We start from the raw sequence: 20487 nt of genomic DNA on the forward strand, positions 1-20487 counted from the left end.
CAGCTGAAAGGGCACAGAGATGACAGCTAAGACTGGACTGCCCTGCAGGCAACAGCAGGGGTAACAACACATTTTTAGCTCATTCCAGCCTTAGAACATGCCACCACTTCTGATTTCACGAATGCTGCAGACACACATACTGCAGATGGCTGCATGCGCACATACATTTCCATGGGCAATGCCAGCTGCAGCAGGAACCGTCCACATAGCCACATCTCTTATGGTGCTGGACTCCCTACACCAGAAAAACCTCTCAGCCCAATCCTTCAGACCACGCTCCCCAGCGTTATCAAGTCCAAGCAGGCATCTATAGCCTGCAGAGGGAACCACACTCACGATAGCAAACGTATGGAGAGTCGATCGGGTGCTCAGGGGACCGGTAGTATCCTGGGATGCACCTCTCGCAATTAATGCCAGTGGTGTGATGCTGAAAGAGAGTGGGTTAGAGGGGCATCAGTTCCTCTGCCTGCAGGATTCATGTTCATCTGCCAGATTTACTAACAGCTTCAGGGTCCAGAGCAAGCAACTCAGAAGTATCAGCACACAGAAGACTTAAATCTGCTCAAAATTCCACATACACCAATTTGAAAACAAAGCATTTCCTGCAAATTGTGTATCCTCCCATAAGCCCAGTCTGAGTTTCAGGTTCATATCTGACCGTCAAGCCCATTTCACTTGCTTCAGGTGGTAAAATGTCCTGACCACTTTGTGCTAGGAGGACGGGAGCAATCTGTTTCCTCCCAGCAAGAAAGCACAGCTAAAAGTCACTCCAGTTTCATGCCAGTGCATGAATTAACCAGCTCACAGTCACCTTGGGCCAGAAGAGCTACTTTCCCACTTTCATTGGGAAGTTCAGAGGCTAAGGAGATAATTAGCATTTTGGTGGTCAGAGAGAGATCCAGAGAGATGGCAGCACCTGAACACTGCAAACTAGGCAGGGACTTTCCAACATGCTCAGCACCAACCTGTCCCTCCCAATGCACAGTGCCTCAGCAGACGTAACACTAAAGCATCGGAAAGGTAATGGTACTACCCAGGGGACAGCTAGGAACCCAAGTGCTGTTTTCATTACTGGTGCACACTCCTTTAATCTATGGCAAAGAGACTGAATTTCCAGGGAGAGACCTAATTAAGGTAACAGAGGGTGTGTGACAGGGTTGGAGGAGCTGCCGGCAAGGCTGAACTCCAGGGTGACAGCATAAACAAACACAAGAGTCTGCAACAGCCTTTTCCATGGGAGCCCTTCAGGCCTACCTGACAGTCAATGCAAACACCTCCCCCTTCAAATTTGTCTTCGTGACTTTTGCTGGCTTTGTGGTGATCCACCTCTGGGTCATAGTAGCAGTCGTAGGCATGGCCATTGCAATTGCAAGCTGAAAATACAAAGAGACATTAGCTAAGCCACAAGTCCATGGAGGTCCTTCAGTCACCAGCTGGATCTCAAGATATGAACTCTTTCTTGTGGGTTTGACATTGGGTGGGTTACATTTCAATGAGGAAAGGTGCTCGAATGCATCTGGGGGATTACATGATCACCCAAGCTCCCAGAAGTCTTCCAGTTCAAAAGCGCAGAAGCAGCAAGTCTCTCACAAAGTCTAGTCTGCAACTAAGAAAACGCAGCGGGCACAAAATCAGAAGTAAAGTATGTGCAGGCGTGTAGAGACGAGAAAGAGTAATTACCCAACTTTGGGGCCTCAAGCAGTCTGGTTTAGAGGGCAACGTTCTCGCCTCTTTTATCCCATCCGGGATGGAGGTGAGCTGTAAAGTTCAGCATACGGTGAGGTTGCTCTTTATAAACCCACAAGATTAAGATCCAACTGTCCTTTGCTGCCCTGCGTTTATAAGAGATCGTGTGATGTAGCTATGCTCCGTGCTCTGCATTCCCAGTGCAGCACAAATTCCGCTGTCGGCATTTACCAAAGGTTTCTCTAGACAAATAAAGATGTCCTGTATGTAAACACATCCAAATGTAATTCATCTTGGAGACAGAATTGAGCAACGAGACTTGCCTGCACGAACCCTTGGACACGGAGGAGGAACTGGAACATAAGCAGAATCAAAGTCCCGTACAGACCTAGTGGGCCTCCCTGCGTGAGCCTCGACTGAGCACAATTAACCACTGTGCAAACTGTCCTCTCTGCAGTGCCAGTGATCTCCACTTCACCCAGTGCCACACACCATAAACCCAACCATTTCGGTGAATGGCTTCTCTACACTGCAACGTCAAGGGGCTGGTGAAACGTGGTCAATCTGTGCTTTGCAAAACAGCTGGAAAAGGAAGGAAAAACCCAACTCCAACTTACGCTGGCATTCGTTTGCGCTGTCGGCAGTGGCGGGCTTCCATGGGAACTGATTGAAGCCGGGGCAGCAGCGATCGCAGGACCCGCCGCAGGTGTTGTGCTGGCAGTCACACTGCAGCCTGCAAGGGAGAGGAACGAGGTACAGCCACGCCTGTGGCAACGACGGGGATGTGTGGGATGGGGAGCTGCTGCACAACCCTGCTGTGCATAACTATCGCTAGTCAGATACACAAACGAGTGATATTTGTTAATCCAAATATTCTGGAAAAGAGGCTTCTAAAGCATTTTTTTTTAACTTTTGAATTGCTGATTATTTTTTTCTGAGCCAAACACCAAACTTAGCTCTTCCAGTGCCATTCTCTCCCTTTCTTCTCCTCCACCATCGACTCCTCTTTTCACAGGGAGACAAGGACTAGAGAAAAATCAGTGTGCTGCTGCCTAGCCAGCTCTACGGACAATAAAATGTGAAATGGTTGGAGGTGGCAGTGGTAGAAACCTGAGCTGAAGTAAATTACTTGAGAGGGAGCTGCGTGGTGCGGGGACACAAAAATATCCCCACCACCATGCAGGGGCAGCATGAAAGGAATAAATGATAGCCCAGAGCCCGAAAGAGATGGGGCCACATGGGTGTCATCTGCTCCTCCAGGTATACCTGTGCTTGCAAAGAGGAAGGCCGAGAAATTTGAATTAAGTCTTTTAGCAGATGCTGGCCCCGCGCTCCCTGTGAAATGCACCTCCTGCTTTTCTCAGTCGGCAGAGGCAGGGCTATGCTGGGTAAACAGGCGGCTCCGGAGGCACCAGGCAAGGAATCTCGACGGTCGACCGACGGATCTCGTCCCTGCTCGACCGCAACGGTGATTCATTGACATCAGTGACATCATCTCCAAAACTTCCACTTAGCAGAAGGCGATTCCCATCCAACACAAACGCTTTCTGTTGTATTAGACTTATGGATAATACGGCATGTTCCAGCTTTTATCTATGCAATTACTCATTTCCCCTCAGGGCTGGTCTGCCACTCCCATCTCTCCCTCCTCCAATGCTTTTCCATTCAAAAGAAGTGTTTAAAAATAAATGTAATTTCTTAAAACGTTAGAAACAAATGGAGCAGTCATTCAGGTGAAATGCAGGGGTGCAGACACACTCTTCCATGGCTGCAGTGAGCCGAATGTCATGGTTTCCATCTACATGTATTTTTAAGATGTGGGACCTGCAAGTGTATGTATAGTGAATAGCCAGACGGAGGCAGTAGCATGAGACAAGTGAACTCATTTTAACGAAATACGGGATGATCTAAAAGTTTGGGGGAATGCAGGCAGGATCCACACTCAGCATGTTTGCTTCAGCCAGAGGGGTTGAGAGGCAGGAGGTCCCGGCCCTGCTCCCGGCCCTGCTGGCGGTCCTCCCCTTGCAGACACCGTTAAACGCTTGGCCGCAGTCAGCTCTTTGAGCACTCGTGATGCCCCGTCCCGACCCACGTTCACAGGCTGGGCTGCGGCCGGCAGAGTCCAGGCATGAAACTGAGCCCCTGAGAGGCTGGCTGGAGCCTAAGCAGCAGAAACGAGCCCCGAAACATTCACCAGGAACTTTGTTCTCCCTGTGCTTTGCAGACCCAAGGGGAAGACTCAATGAGAGGCAAACCCTGGCCCTGCCTCTGTAATGAAACCACCGCTCAGCCCTTCCAAGGAAACAAAGTTTTATGTTTTTTTTTTTCCATGGCAGCAGCTGGAGATCAAGATTAACATCCATATACATATGTGTGGAGAAAGATGGTCACTGAGTCAAGGAACTTACAAACCTTCTGAGCAGTGTTAATCTCCCTGGCTGGAGGACGTGGCTCCAGCCACACACCCCAGCTCTTTAATGTTCGAGATGTTTGAAAAGCACTGGTTCAATTCCCAGAATGCAAAAAGATGGCACTCAATGAGTAAAGATGCACATTTCAGATGGAGAAGGAGCTATTTATTTAGTCTCTGCTGTCCAGAGTTAGCAACGACCTCTCAGGGAGCTCATCTATCACTGCAGCTTTACCACACCTTGTGCCGAGTCCGTGCTACTAATGCATTATGGACAAATGTGCACAAGCTACAATATTTACATGTTTCATTGATTGAATATATACAAGGAAGAAGAGGGAGCGGCTGTGTTCACATAGCACATATTTCCTGGTCGTCCTGCCATAAAAAATAAAACCAGTCTTCCCACTGGAATTGATGCTCAATAACAGAGACTATAAACAGTTTCCAGCAAGCAGCTGTGCCAAAGCTGAGCGGCACACAGCGCTACAGCATCTGGATGTGGCCGGGACATCCGAGTAGCACAATCAAGGAAAAAAAGTCCCTTCCTCTAACTGCTTCTGACTGTACTGAGGGAAAACCACCTGCAAAAGGGACTCACAGACAGCACAAATCTACCAGCACACAAGGTGCTTTCCCTTCCAAAATGGGAAAGAGCAAGCTAGCATTCAGGATCCAGCAGTGGGAAAGCGACCTCCTCCTGCAGATCTGCTTCTGACCAGCCAGGCTGCTCTTGTCTTGCTGGTTATCTCCAGCACCAGGCACAGAAGCAGCAGCTGGACTCTCCGGTTGTCTCCTCTCTTGCTTGTGGCATCTGTGATGGGGCAGTGAACCCACGGAAACAGTTGCTCTTATCAGACAGATGCAGGGCACTTGCAGGGTTCTCCTGAGCTCACATCAACAGCAGCCGCATGTTAACACATGATTCCTGTCTGCGCTCTCCATCTGCAATGTGCCAGGTCCCCGCTGATGCTTATCTCACTGCTCACGGGGTTTGCCAGGAGAAAGGTTTGTGCCTGATCCTGCTGGTGTTCACCTTTAACCAGGAGAACTTTCCTTCTCGCTGCTTAATTCAGCCCATCCGATCTTGGGGCAAAGAGAGACAGTTGTGAAAAGTGCAAAGGACCCTTGAGGAGGCTGTATCTGCCCACACACCGTAGGCCCTTGCACGTACACACGCACAGGGGGACCAGACGTGCTGCCAACTTAACACAGCTGGATGTACAGCCTCCGTAACTTGGCACTTCAGAGAAACTTTCCAAAGCTGGATAAACATTTTCATTTATGGCCAGGAAGTCAGCTCACAAACATGCTCCATCACGTCCTAAAGTCTTTGCCAAGATTTCTAGCTCACCTCACCTCTATCAAAGTGCTCATCCTGCCTTTCTGGGCAACAGGCACAAGAAACACACGCATGTGCGAAAGAGAGAAGTTAAAATGAGAAGCAGAGACCTCCCAGACAGGCTGAGACCTAACTGGGATTTTTAATAGGGCTGGGCCAATTCACATGCCTTGTCTCCCTCTATTTGCACTTCCTTGCCCTGTGGCTGTCACACATCAGCATCTGAAGAGGCAGGACATGTGCAGAGGGATGCACCACACCTCCTATTCAGATGGGTCGCACAGATTTCTGAAGGAATGATACGTTTCTGACAGCTGGGGCCCATGACACGAAGGGACAGTGTGTCTGAGCCCCAGCTGGCTCTGCGATGCCTCTTGTCATGCAGCGTTACGGCAGGTATCATCGTGCTGGCTCCGTGCTACATCAGGGCAGGAGGGTTGGGACGACTGCCCAGCAGTGCCCGCTTCAGCAGGGAGGCTGGACACAGCTGCTGCTGGAGCCTTGGAGAATGGCAGCGTTTCACTGATTACTCATTTACTGAAAGTATCGTATTTCTACTGACTTCTCCGTGCTCCTGGGCTTGCTAACAGGGTACAGCAATGCCATGAGAAGTTCTTCTATTTACCCAGCATCTTTGTCCTGATGTATCCCAAAAGGTTTTACAGATGTTAAGTGCTGACTGTACAAAGCACCCAAGTCGGAAATGTTTTCTCCTCCCGGCAAGCGCAATCTGCTCTGGGTGAAATGCAACAGCTGCTTACGAACATGTGCTGCAACATTAGAGCACAGTTTGGGGCCAAGAGCAAAGATGCCAAATGAATTCAAATGACAGGGGAGGAGGGGAATTCTGGGAGGCAGAGACAGTTGTCAGCAGAAACGTCATTGAACAAGGATCCCAACACCTCTCTCCTCCCTCAATTTTCCCTCCCTTCCTGGAGAGCCCTGAGCCATCCATATACCCAAGAAATGTCATGGCGTTTCTATGTTAAAGAATCACTTTGCACCGTGAAGCCCTTTTGCCCCGGTGCACAGGTGTACTGTGCATCTAGCAACACCAAAGTCTAAAACAAAAACAAGGAACTGTACATTCAAATATTTATGAACGTCCCTTTGTCAGAGAGTTTGGCACACTAATGCAGACTTGCTTACCAATACATCTTTGTTTTAATACTTAGCAGCTTTAACCTTGGCTGGGACTCACTGGAATTTTATTTTAGAAGATCCAAAAGCTCTACATGATCCTGATGAGAAAGAAATATAAGCTTCCCTTGTCCAGCTGAATCTACCCATCCCTTTCATAAAGGCAACATTCAGGCTGCAAACAGATGGCTAAGAAGTTTTTTTTCATGGTTTGAAGCAGCTCTTTGGCATTTCAAGTTGCCAAGGCGGATGGGAAGAGTCCCATCAGCCAAAACGCAACTGCTTTGCATGCTCTTGCTCTTTTGCAAAGAGTAGCTGGTTTAGCTACGCACATAAGCAATTTATGGTTCTTATGAGTAGAAATGGGCAGTAGAGTCTCTGGTTTCTTGGGACACCATCTATTTATGAGAGCATTGCCCCAGGTCTTAAGAAGCCACGCAGGAAGCGAGAGACTTCTCTGAACAAGTTCAGAAACCAGTCCTGGGCTTTGATGAGAAACCTCCATGTTCAGCAACAATATCAGCTTTGCGCACCCACCCTCCCATTCCAGCACCCTGCTCCCATGGGATGGCAAAGTTGTGGGCAGGGAAACCAGACCACGGAGCTGATCTGGCTGAAAAATAGGCTGACAAAACGTTTAATCTTTGCTACTTTGGCTGGACCAGTTTCTGATTCGTTCTCAGGGCAGAGCCACGAACAACAGTGCTGGCACAATTATGAGTTCAGGACAGGACACAACTCACACCAGTATCTTTCATTCCTAGCACAACAATTCAAACACTTTTACATAGAACTGGGACTTTGAAAAATGTACCTGTAAGGGTCATTAGGGTCTTTGGCATCACAGACGTCTGCATGGCCATGGCAGACACAGCGCCCTCCAATGCTGATATCTTTGATGCTGTAGTAATACTGGAGAGCACAAGAAAAGTCGGCCATTAATATCTTTACGAATAAGCCTCATAAATGCCCTACTTGGGATTCAGCAGGACTTTATCCAGTAAAATGGTGTGTTGGGATATTTCCCTTACAGCAACAAGCTGGACCTTGCAGGTTGCAGTATCTGCCTATGGTAAGACCCACCACCACTAACAGAGCCCATTAGCTACAAGTAGGGTCTCCCAGCACAGCCAGAAAGCCACATGTGACACCAAGAGGTGTTTCCCAGTTTCATGTTGTTGGTGCTAAGCACAGTTCTTCCCAAGCAGCCTCCAGCTCCAGCCACGGCAGCAGTGGCGTCCCCTCCAGACACCTTCAGCTTGGCGAGCATAAGTACAGAGAGAGAAAATGCCCACAGGCAACATCCAGGAATGTCTTCTCCCCAGAAGTGGCACGCACAGCCCTCAGAACACTTCCACCTCATTAGCAAGACGTATCAAGGCCTGCCTTACCCTCCTTGTCACTGTAGGGTCCCTTAAAGCTTTGCCCATCAGGTGCCCGAGCAGAGTGTTTGTCTGCAGGAAGCGCAGTCTGATGTTGGTGGCTTTCGTGAAATTCCGCAGGAGAGGAGAGTAGGAGAAGTTCATGGCTCCTGGGCGCCCATTTACCAGAGAGACAACAATCTGTGAATGCAAGGAGGGAAAACAAATGTGTGTAATCCTGTGAGGTGGAAGGAAATTAATCTCTCCCTCAGCCAAACTCAATCTTTACCTCCCTTCAAGACGACTGAATCAGTTCCCTGCCCGTCTCATTTGGTTTAACTAGGTAGTTTAAGTGGCATCCAAAAGTCAAGAGGGAACCAATTAATAAGAGTACCTACAGTCACTGAGAAACCCTGGAAACTCCAGGGGATGAAAACATGCAACTGCTCACCTCTCCATTTTCTAAAGGCACGATCCGGGAGTATTCAGTAGTGCAGATGGCATGGTCATCCTTGGTGATACGATCCACGGTTTGCAGTCCAAACTTCTCAATGCAGTCCCTCTTGGAAGCTGTTCATCAACCAGAGATGAGAGCAGTGAGAGAAAAGGAACAATTCAGAGCCCTGTATTGATTTTCCCACACTGGTCAACAGGAGAGAAGGGTGTATACTCTTTGTTAAGCACACAGATACATACAGATTGCTTTGTATCATTAACTCTGTCATTGCTAACATACGTGCACTCCACCAAGGGAGGGAGTCACTATGAGAGTAATAGGCACTGTCAGAAAATCCCCTAAATCACTTCATTGCAGCAAATGAGGAAAGTGAGAACGCCATTGTACCTACTGCGACCGCCTGCAGAGAAACCCACCCCTTAATTTGGGCATTAAGCTCACAGTTTAACCAGCTTGAGCTCTAACCCTTGGTCTGAATTTGTTGCCTTGCTGGCACCGGATTTGCTACACTGCTTCCGCTGAACTGAAGTAGGACTGTTTGCTGCTAGAGCTCTACTCCTGATGTAGAAGCTTGTACCATTACATTCACGTGGCTCCTTAACTTCTTGGGTAATTCCCAAAGAGTGAGCCAGCACAGAACCGCACAATGGGAGCAACACAAACCACAGCCACCTCTGCACCATCTTCCGTCAGGCAGGGTGGACACGCAGGTGTGTGGAGGGGGCTTGCAGTGTTCGGGAGAAGCAGAGTGACTGCCTGCAGGACATCTCCTTCTCCCACTTTACTCTGAACTCTGCAATCGCTTTTAAACCAATGCTACAAAACAGAAACGCCGCCCAGAACCACCCCTTGGGGACAGCAGTCAAGGGCTCCTGCCACTAAGTGGCAATGCAAGGCTGGCTAAAGCCAGGGGACAGGCACAGCCAGGCAGTCACACTGCTGGCCCTGCAACCTGCTTTGGGGACACTGCATGCCAAGAGTCTCCTTGCAGCTGTAGGAGCGTCCTGGCTTCCCTGCACAGCCGCTCCTGCAAGTCCAGCACCCTCATCCCCAGGATGTCTGACATCCTGTGCCGGCAGAGCCAACCAGACCACCATGAACGCGCTAGGGCAGTTCAGGACCTGATTGTGCAGGGTGGTGAGCACCCACATCTACCCATGCAAAAACCTACACAGTGCCACTCTCAGGCCACTCTCTGGGGCTGTTCCTCGGGGGAAGAGCCTGGGACAAAGGCTGCTGCTCCTTCCCACTCCTGTTTCACCTGCTCCAGGAGCTCTCAGCAGTGCGTGTAGAAGCACACGTTGCTGCAGCGCTCCCGAGAGTGTTTCCACGGGGAGAAGAGGGAGGAAAAGGCAGCCAACACAACCTGCTACTCCTGCCAGTGCTGCTCAGCTCACACAGGGAGCCGATAGGAAAACGTTAGCCTAACTCATGGGAATAATCCTCCAAAATCTGTTGCAATGTGCCTCCAGAAGGCATGCCCCTCACCCCGCGTACTGCACTGGTAGGCTAAGCCAGGTAGGAGGAACAGGAAGGGGGGAGTACAGAGAGCTTCTGCCTCCCCTGCCTTCACCTCTGGCTTGCACCCGCCCACATCTCATCTCCAGCAAGGTGGCCTCGCTCCATGAAACACTATTTTGGCAACAGCAGGAGCTCAGTTGCATCCACAGGAAGATGGTGTGGAAACATTTAACATCAGGTCTCCAGCTGCCAAGATTTGCTTCACCAGGTGCTTTTTTAAAGGCAATTTATTCTGAAGCCCCAGGTGAGGAGCCTGTCACCGCTGGCTTAAGGTGATTGATTTCCAGAGCACTGCCACAGCTGGGCATGGAGACAGGATGCTCAGCAAGAGCTGCTACTCGGGAGGACCAAAAAACTCCTCCGGTTATTGCAAATCTACACAACTGTGTGAGCCAGAAGCCAGACACTATCTCTGAGCTAAAACAGAGGAACCCATCAGCCTTAAACCACAGCAATGCTTTAAGGAAACAGCAGTCTGGAGAAACCTGCCCTCAGAGGAGAAAAGGACAGAGCCTCACTCTGCACTATAGCTGCCTTCCCCTCCGCGGTGGCACTGCCCAGCAAAGTGAGATGAAACGGGCTAATCCTGCACCCTGATCCTGCACAACACGATGAGCTGGGGCAGGCAAGGCTCTGTGGGCCTGGATGGACAGCTGGAACTGGGCATCTTTCATGTCCCCATTTGAAACGCTGTGTGGGGAACCCTTCATGTGAATAACACCACCATAAATCTCTCCCCAGCGCTCCTGCTTCCCCTTTGGTGGACAAGGAAAGCACGGTGCCTCCCCGCCGCGATGCACGGAGGATTCGCGTTGCCACGGTCCCTCCAGCCCCCCTCCCTGAGAGAGCCCATCAGCTGCACCAACAGATGCTTTCCACGACAGTCATTTCTTCCCTCCTCCCGCAGAGCGAAGCCCAAAAGCACTTCAGCAGCCTGGCTGGGGGTCACAGGGCAGCCCGGGGAACCGAACACCTCCCACCATGAGCGGGGCTCGAGGGGCAGTGCTGAGCTGGCGGCGATGGTGTCACCCATGGCAAGGCTTGTGGTGTCTCTGGAGAATGCTTACATTTCTGCCGGCTGCTTTTAACCCTCTTACTGAACTGACCAGTGTTTTTATTAGACCACCTACAGAATTCCCCATGCCAAAAATAAACCTCTGCAAAGGACTTCTTGTGCTAGCGAATCTGGCAGGTTTTGGAGCAGTCACCTCTTTCTTTCTGTGGGAATTTTCCACTGGGCTGTGTCACTGCATGTCACTTCTCCAGGGGGGTGCTAACAGGGCCCTCCCGATGTTGCGGGAGGGAAGAGGACTGCAGACGTTACAGCATTGCCACTGCTCACAGGAACAAGCAAGCGGAGCAAGAGCTCCCTGCTCAGCTCCAGACCATGCAATAATGTGACCTAAGGGGCCCCAAGAGAGGCTTCAGAGCTGGAAAGGAAATTCTCAGAGAAGATAAAAAAACGCAAAGCAGGCAATTTGACAGCAGTAATTCCCCACCAGCACACAGCAGAGGGGAAAACATCCGCACTGGAGAGGAGCTACCACGCTAAGGCAACACAGCGGGTAAAATGTCTGCAGCTCTTTCTTGCACAAAAGGTCAGCAAAGCTAAAGCACAGGCTGACAGGTAAGCCAGAAATATGAGCCTTTAGGGGCAGCCCAAGTTGAGGCCTCTGAGTGCTCCGAGGTCCCTCTTTGCCAGGTTTTAAGCTCTGGCTGTAGATCTCAACTCACATCTTCTCCCAATTACTGCTGCTGCTTCTGGGAAGGGCCGGTGGTTAACAAGTTCCTCAGCATCTGGCTACCCCATAGACCCTTTGGGAGAAGAGATTTGTAGAACCAGCTGTTTCTAAAGGGATCAGGTTTTAATCAGAGAATTGGGAAGAAGGGATTTCAAATGCACAGCCTGGATCTCTGCAGCCACTCTTTCCAGCTGTCTCTCTCCGATCCCACCTTGCACAGCAGCAGGACACCGGTTCTCTGCCTTGCACAGGCTGTATCCGATCCCTGGCAATGGGTAAGTGCAAGGGGACTCTTTTCTGCCTCCAGACTTTTCTGTTGCAGCAGCCTCTTGGAAGCGAGTCACTGGTTTGCTTCTGGAGGAGCTGAAATATGCCAGTCTGGATACGGTACAGGGCAGAGAGACAGGGGAGGGCAGGCAGGAGACGATAGGAAATCTCATGTTCCAGAACTAGATCAGCGATGCCCAACCATTGACACTGGTGCCAACTTCGGCATCCACAGAGATTTGGGTGGGCACCAACGACAATACTTTAAAAAATACATTTAGCCCCAGAGAGCAAAAAAGTTCTCCTGCTCTGAGGAGCACCACAACTTCACACAGCTGCTCTGATCTGAGCTTCAACTCTTGCAGCCTTACTGGGCAGAAGAAACGGAGGACATGTACCGCATCGCAGCGATGATACAGAAACAACTCCAAACCCAGCCCAGTACTTGCACAAAGAGCCATCTTCACTGCGGACTCGCTACCTGGCACTAAGCTGCAGCTCTTTTGTAACACTGCCATACTTACAGGCAAAATACTGCCAGGGCTCGTAGGTAAGGCCAAAGTCGGTAGATCGTTCCAGCACCCAGAGGTCAGGACGAGGGGAATTGGCAAATTTGATCAGGACATATGCCACGTGGAAGAGCTGAAAGAAAGGAACACAGAGTTACTTGGCTGCTTGAGGCACCAGGAAAACCAGGGAGAGCTTAGTGGGATCCAAGCCGAATGAACGAGCTGGCACTTTGCAGATCCTGCTGCTCACAAGCAGCCTGTGGAGCAAAATCATCCGTACCTAAAAGGATCGTGATATGACACGGCTGCTGGAGAGAGCCAGATTAGGGAGCTCAGCTCCCACCGGTCCCAATGCAAACAAAACACAGACTTTGTGGCTAGAGGCTGTACTGGGGAGGTTGTGCTGGGTGACACCTTAGACTTAGCCTCGACCCGAGCAGGCGGCACTATAAACCAGTGCCACTGCCCTATCAAAGCCTTACTGAGGGAATCTGATGCTGGCTTGGCACGGCAAAGGCTTGCCCCCCAAAGCCACTAAGTGCTATGAAGTTGTTCTGGGGGACTTGGTTTTTGGGCTGTTCTTGGGGTAACAGGTAACACCCTGGACTGCCAGCCTGGGAACATCTGACTGCACCTTGCATACAATATCACAAAATCCTTTTTTTTTTTTTTAACGCTCTCTACATGGCAGCCCTGCTTCACCCATGCAATCTGTGTTCTTAAGTTGGTTGCAGAAAAGCCCCAGCACAGCTCCTCTTCCCAGGTGCCACAGGGCGGGGAGAGCAGGAGACCCAGCACGGCCCTAACACTGGGCTGCTCCCATTTGTCTGGACACTGATGTGTGCATACGCACCCTTGCCAAGAATAAAATAAACGTACTCTTTTAAAGAGCTAAAATGTCAGTGCTAGAGAGAAACAAAAGCCCCAGCAGAATTTCCCTTCCCCGGCTGGCACGGGCTCACTCCAAGAATCCCCACTCCATCATCCTGTCACAAAGTGATACTTAAAGGCAAATAAAGTTCTCTTATCAGAGAAAATTCCTAACGTCAAAAACAATCCAAAAGGGAGTTTAGTGCTTGAAAAGCAGAGATTTATAGCTCAGGAGTCCCTCCTCACACAAAGCTGGTGCTGTATGAGCATACATCCCCCAAAGACTAACAGGTGCCCAAAGGGACACCTCTGCAAGGGGAGGAAAAGGACGACTCCGTGCCCGTCTCAGCCTGCCCGCCCCAGCCATAATCAGCTGCAGGAGGGCCAGAACAGCAGCCTGCATCTCAGCCCTGCCCCAGCCACACACATCGCCGAGCCAAAGGGCGAGCATTAATAATAACATGCCTCAAAAATAGCCCTGACAATCCATAGAGGACTTTTTAAAGGGAAAAAGAGACAAGGAAGAGGCATTTAAATCTACCAAGCCATCCATAAAGCATGTCTTGCTATGGTCATTCAGACACTGGGGTCCGAGTGCTGTTGTGTGGGTATGGAGCAAGAGGACGGGTGCAGCCCTGCGGATTGGCACCGGCTCAGTCTCCATCTCAACAAGACACACTGGCAAAAACTTCCTTAGGCTCCTGCCAGATGCTCCTCTGGCTCCAGGACAGCCTCTCCTCCACTTATCAGGGATTGCTCTAGTTCCCACCGCAGGCCGGTGGCACCTGAACTTACACCTGGGTGTAGGTTAGGGAGGCTCAAGAGAGATGCTCAGGGAGGAGTGAATTAGATCCAGCTGGCAAAGCAGCAGGATCCTGAGGCACAGCAAGTCAGAGGTATTCTCCAGCTGTGAATGGGCAGGAGGGTGGGATTTGTCACCACTCTCAGGGCTTGCACTGGTAAGGACTGGTGCCATCCAGAACAAAAAAATCCAAGTGGTCACCCAACAGGGTTCCCTGCTGCCAAAAGACTTGCGAGCCCAAACAGACATCCTCTTCAAGTTGCTAAAAACTGAGGAAAAACAGACCTAAATGCTGCCTTAATTTGCCTCTGTGACCCACGTGTTGTCAAGGCATACGCGACTAAGCTTTTTTGGAGGAGCAGCATTTTCTGCCCGCTTACCCTCTCAGCAGAGCTGTTATTTGTTAGTGAAGCCTCAGAGGCTTCAGCTCAGGCAGCTGCTTTCTCTGCAGGACGAGTTCTCACAGCTTAACATCTGTCTCTTGGCATAGGAACAGGGCTGAGTACCAGCCCCTGAAGTTACACCTTCCCTCCACTGTAAATCCTCCTCCGGCTTTATTCTACAGGGAATAAATTAATGCTCCGGCTGGAATCTGGCATAGCTTTTAGCTGGACAAAATTCACTGCAGCTCCAGCGTACCTGCACCTGTTCTGGTCTCAGGCACTGGAGGAACCGATGGGCTGCAAAAGGGATAACTCATCTTTTCACACCAAAATACAAAACAAAGCACTGATATAACAAAGCAATATTGCAAAACCAAGCACCCTTTGGGGTTACATGTTCGAATGACTGCTCTGGTGCTAACTCCATCCCTGGGGTCTGCCTTCAGAGCTACCAGACCTCTGTGGCTCTAGCAGACACCTGATGCACATACTGTGTGCCTCTGAAAATACGGTCGTTACGTTCTCAGTACCTGAGATGGACCCTGCTACAGGACTGTGTTCCCACATGATAAAGCCTTACAACTAACAGACAGCAGCAAAAGCAAGAGAACAAAAGGAGAAGTAGGCAGCAATGAGGGAAAACAAGGAAGAAACAACAGCTTGAGATGGTGTTCTTTGCAGGCAAGCTGCAGGCAGGAGCTGTGCAGGAGGCAGCATCGTCAATTCAGCTAGAGAGGCATTTTGGTGTGAAACCTCTGAAGAACCGTAAAAACAATGGTGCCTGCCTCTTACTGGGGGGGAAGGATGACTGTCAAATAAGACAGCCTAACCCCAATGCCAGGAATCTCTATTTTCAACCAGTGAATTTGGTGACTGATTTTGGGGTACCAAGCTTGAAGCCACGGGAAGCAACTGATAGTGAAAGGAGCCACAATGTGAAATCCCCTCAGCTGCCTTTAATGCATCTCAGTGAAAACCACCAGTCAGGTCTGCAATACACACTCGGAGCTTCCCTCGACCCAGAGGAAAGATCACTTTCACAGAAGCACTGTGTAGTTTTACTTGTGGCACGTCTAAATTGCTTTGAGATCCATAGAGGAAAGATGCTTTCCAAAAGGTCACCTGTTTTTAGCACTTTCAAAGAGCAAGGTATGCATTTCTGTCCTCACGCTCAGGGGGAAATGCTCTGAATGAACAGCAACCACAAACATAAAATTAGCAATGTGAGGCGTATCCCTATCTTCTGCATTTATCTTTTTGCAACGACAGCCAGCTACGAGTTTATAGTCAGTAAATCCCACAGAGTTTCTGGGAGGGTCCTCCTTGCTGTCCAGTTTTATGCTGGAAAGAAATGTTCCTAATTAAATGTCCTTGAGTCCAAACTCCTCGCACGCTTCTAACTCTCAGAAGTCCCCTGCCTCTGGAGAGCATTGGTTACAATCCAGTCAGATTGGTGCATGGTGAGAGTCGGTTTTTGCACAAACACTGAAACTTGACACAAAACCAAGCCTAGGGCTCAGTGCTTTGTAAAGGGAAAACAACAGTGAAAAAAAAGAACTAGTGTTGCTGCTTGCGAGCCCTGGCGTAAGCGCTCCTGGGGCAGGGGAGTGGCAGGGTCGGGCAGCGCACAGGCTCATGACCCATACAAGTCCTCTCTAGCTGACAGAAGATGATGCAGCTGGTTTCAGTACATTTTAAGTCACGGGAGATGTGGGTTTGTGCATGTACACACACATATACACATTGGGCACTGGGGAGAACTGTGTCCATGCTTGCTGGGAGCTCTCTGAAAGGCCAGTCCCACCGCCACTGGCAGAGTTAAATATCCAAGATCAGGGCTAGCATGCTAACTTTTTATCTTTTGTTGCTGATTTTCACAGGAAAGAACAAGAACCTGTGGGTTCTTGCTGGATCAGTCGTAGTATCTCAGCTGAAACCCAGTTTGGATATTCCGCTCCCGCTCTCAAAGCCAAACGTGATTCCTCTGCTCCATACCCAAACCCATCGTTAGCACTGCTGCTCAATTTCATTCCAGTCATGACCACAATTTTGGGACACAAAGAAGCCAGCCAACACTGCACACCCACTCCCCTCCAGCACGTAAGGGTCAGGGTCATTCCTACTTGGAGCACAGAAAATACTCAGGAGCCTGTGACCACAGTGAATCAACCCTGGAACAGGACCCGCACCCTGGTATTCAGAGGAATTTTTGTCAAATCTGGCGAGTTCCCTGCCCCTCCATGCAATATCCTTATCTTGCAGAATATCACAGCCTGCCGGAAAAAATAAAGGCAGATTGCCTGCTTCAAGTGCATATGCTGAGAAAACTCAGAGAGATACAAAGACAGAGCAGTAGCTCTAAAAATAGAGCTGGCAGAAAAGCCAGACTTTTCATTCCATGTTTAGTTCCAGCACAGTTCTGCCCAACCAATATTGCAAGAGAAACGGTTGGGGTTTTTTCCAAAGCCTTTATTTAGCTCCTATTATCAGTCAGATGAATAAAAACCTCTATGCGCCCAGCCTCTTAGGCAATTTTTTTCCCTTCTCCATGGAGGAAGGAGGTGAAGCAGCACGTTTGATGCGCATGCTTGTCTCCAGGCAAGCAGATCCCTTGCTCCCACCACCTCTGAAAGTGTGCCAGGTACAACTCAATTCCCGACCATTGCCTTGGATTTCATGAAACGAGTTTTCAGCCAGGAAATTCTGACAGGAGTATTTTAATCAGCAACCAACTTTCTTTGAAAATAGTAACATCCCTACATCTAGCTGATGTTGTTAGTGGTTTTGAAGGATCTTTCCCTAGTAACAATCACTTACAGCTGCCCCAGTGCCTGGAAGGACGGAGCAAGTCTTGGAGCCAGGAGAAGAAGACGGAGATGAGGGCATTTCCTCCATCTCCCATCCACTCTGTCCCTTTGTGTGTTTGGGCAGTGGGCAGCTTTATCCAGCAACAAAATCTGATGAAAATATAATTCTGATTACTGCCCAGAACAATGATTTTGAAAAGTAAAACGAGGACCCTGGGAGGTGAGAGAAACTCAGCTGCTTTTGGAGCAGCATGTTCTCTGTCCGTCCATCCATCTATCCTCCTGCCTAAGCAGCACACGATGGCAAACTTGCACATTTCTCCTCTGTTCCCTCCCTCAAGACACTGATTTCAGTCTTCCAGCTCTGGGAGGCACATGTGAAAACAAGACCGCAAGCTGGTCCCAGCCACATCCCGCGTTTCTTTGGTGAGAGATTTTTGGTGAAGTCTCACTCATATTCCTCCCAGGTGTCACAAAGCCATACAGTAACATTTAATAAACAAAATAAATCTTCATATTGTTGTAATATTGGCAACTATGTTTTCACAAACAGCAAGAGAGGCCCTTTTTTGGTCCTCTAACAAAAAGGTACGAGCAGACTGTGTTGGCTGGGAGCTATGCACAGCTCTACTCCCAGCTTTGGAGTGCACAGGAGTAGTTTATACAGTAAAGCACTGTCTAATTTTCTGCAGGACAGATTTATTACCTTTGGCGTTGACTTATTAAAATAGCACCATGTAAAAACAAAGCAGTTCATCTCTTCCTAACCGCTGCTAAATATCCCTGTGGAGCGCGCGTGTGGATAGCATTACCAGCACTGCCGTATTCCTGCTTGGGATTTCCTGGAAGGATCGGATGGACCAGGCGAGCAGGTGTGGCTCATCGGTGCAGCGAATAGGCAACAAATCCCACCCTTTAGGGGCACATGAGGCCTCCTCGATACGCACAGCATGATCAGGAGTAGTGGCCAGCCCAAAGGGCTTCAACACATGCACAGCGTGTGGCATTTCAGCGCATGCTGCACCCCAGTCTGGGTCACTGCACAGCAGCTCTAGACAGCCCCAAAACCTAGACCAAAGTAGAGAAAGCGGAGAAAAGCCAGATGAACCATTTCAGACAGGCATTGCTGCAGAGCGACTGTGGAAAGTGAGGGCTTTTTTGTTTCTTTCTTTCTTTTTTTTTTTTCTTTTTCCTCAGAGCTTTCAAAAGTGACCAATGCTTTTGCTTCCTCCCAAGCCCATCCACCCCTGAGGCACTGCCTTGTTCAACACTGTAGCCGCAAGCCCACCTGGAAGATGTGGCAGAGGCCAGTGCCTGGATGGGGTTATCGGTCCACAGCCCCAGGGAAAAGCAGCTCCCCGGGAGCACAAGTCACCTCTGTCCGCAGCCAGCGTTCAGGCAAGTGGCTGCCCAGCTACCGTGGGCACCGTGAGCACTTGACGGGCTTGGAAACGCTCGGCAGCGCTGGCACCATGTCTGCTCTTCCCAGCAGTGGCAGAAGGTAGAGCTAATAAGCGATCAAGCCTCTTTGTGCACCTTTTATCCCCGCAAACAAGTATGTGGAAGGTGAAAAAGCCCTGGAAAGGCAGAGAGCTTCTGACTTACTTTGAATTTCTCTAGGTCAGTGATCTGCCCCTTTTGCATCTTTTGCCTGTAATCATTTATTCTCATTGAAGCAATGGATTTACTCATTAACAGCCTCGCTGTCCCCCTGCTGAGCTTCAGCTGTCCTATAAGCAGATTTATTTCTTCCTAGCCCATACATCAGAATCCTTTATTAAAATCTCTCACATTTAGCTGCTGGTAGGTATGTGCCTACCTTTTGTTTCTAATCACACAAGAACTATTTCAACCCTTCTAGGCAGCAAAAAAAGGTGCTTCCCCTCCAAGCAGGCATGGCTTTTTATCCAGTCATTTTTTATAAAATAGTCAAGTCCCCGAGACCAAACAAACCCCACACAAAAAAAAGCACAAAAGTCAGTGTTTGAACAATGGGCGTGTACTGAAACACACACTTTGCCTCCAGTTCCCTCTTCTGCTCACAGCACCTCCTGCCTTGTTCTCCTACGTCTGTGTATCAAGTCCTCACTCCTAAAAATGACGTTTTTCCAAATTATTCATGCAGGGTTACAGGGTTCTGAATGAGAAGGTCCCCTATGCTTGTATCCCAAGATTTTGATAGCCAAGTTTTAGAAACAACGACCCATCCCCTTTCACCGTCTGCAGAGTCCGTTGCAACTCATCACACCCATGCTCAGAAACCCTTCAGGGTGCCCCACATCTCTCAGAGAGAAACCAGAGCTGCCTGCCCCAGTCGGTAGGTTAGCTCTTATCTTCCTGCAGAAAGTCCGGGACAAGGCAGAGGCTTGGGGGCAGCAGTGCCCCGGCTGCCCGGAGCTTGCAGCTGCTCCAGGAGGTGCCAGCCAGCCCCTGCCTGGCCCAGGACAGGCACCAGAGCGCCAGATCCCTGTGCAGACCCAAGCCCGAGATACCTGGAGGAGAGGACAGAGCTGCAAAGCTGGAGCTAATCAAACACCTCTGCAGGGCTGGAGAGAGAGCCGAGCACTGAGACTCGGGGGACAGGAAAGGGTTTGCACCAATGCGCTGTCAAATTTTTCTCTCAAAACTCAAGTGTTTTATTGAGAGAGATTAAAGAAAACACTCTCCTGGAAACTACAGATTCAGAACTACCAGCTAGCATGAAACCTGCTCAGTGTCATAACTAACAGCAACCCAACATTTTGTGATGTTATTTTCTAAACAGTGCCTGTTCCCTTTCTAAGCAGCTTGGCTTAGGTGAACAGCTGATAGAGCATTTTCCACAAAGGATTTTTTCTTCTGAGAAGGATTTGGCTCGTTCACTAATTTCACACACAGCACTGCTTTATCTTCACAGCATCCCCCTGTGCGAGTTGTCCCTCCCCAGCCAGCACCATACACACCTCCTGCCAAAAATCCTTGGGGCACCAAACCTGCAGCACTTGGCACAGGGCAGGACAGAGCAGTGCCATCGCTTGTGGCTTGGCGAGCCTGCACAGAGCTGAATTGAAGATTTGGATAGCCAAGTTTTAGAAATGACCACCAACAGGGCAGCAGCAAGAGCCTATCATGCAGCAGGTTCAGCTGGCTGACACTAAGGAGAGAGGCAAGGAGGAGTATGGGCAGGACATGGGGTTCGGGGAAGCATCCC

At 49.7% G+C, this 20487-nt stretch overlaps 1 protein-coding gene across 1 annotated transcript in view; it reads right to left on the reverse strand.

The window, feature by feature from the left end:
• The window catches only part of LAMA5 (laminin subunit alpha 5), a 95249-nt gene that overhangs the window by 40639 nt on the left and 34123 nt on the right, over positions 1–20487 (reverse strand). Inside the window, exons 4-10 of the mRNA XM_075167066.1 lie at positions 12451–12568; positions 8391–8509; positions 7970–8140; positions 7393–7490; positions 2304–2419; positions 1255–1373; positions 337–427 (exon numbers count right to left, since the gene is read on the reverse strand). Of these exons, the coding sequence (XP_075023167.1) occupies positions 337–427; positions 1255–1373; positions 2304–2419; positions 7393–7490; positions 7970–8140; positions 8391–8509; positions 12451–12568 (832 nt within the window). The remainder of the gene's footprint in view (positions 1–336; positions 428–1254; positions 1374–2303; positions 2420–7392; positions 7491–7969; positions 8141–8390; positions 8510–12450; positions 12569–20487) is intronic.

Source organism: Calonectris borealis, chromosome 17 (genome assembly GCF_964195595.1).
Source record: "Calonectris borealis chromosome 17, bCalBor7.hap1.2, whole genome shotgun sequence".
In the NCBI taxonomy this organism is placed as follows: domain Eukaryota; kingdom Metazoa; phylum Chordata; class Aves; order Procellariiformes; family Procellariidae; genus Calonectris; species Calonectris borealis.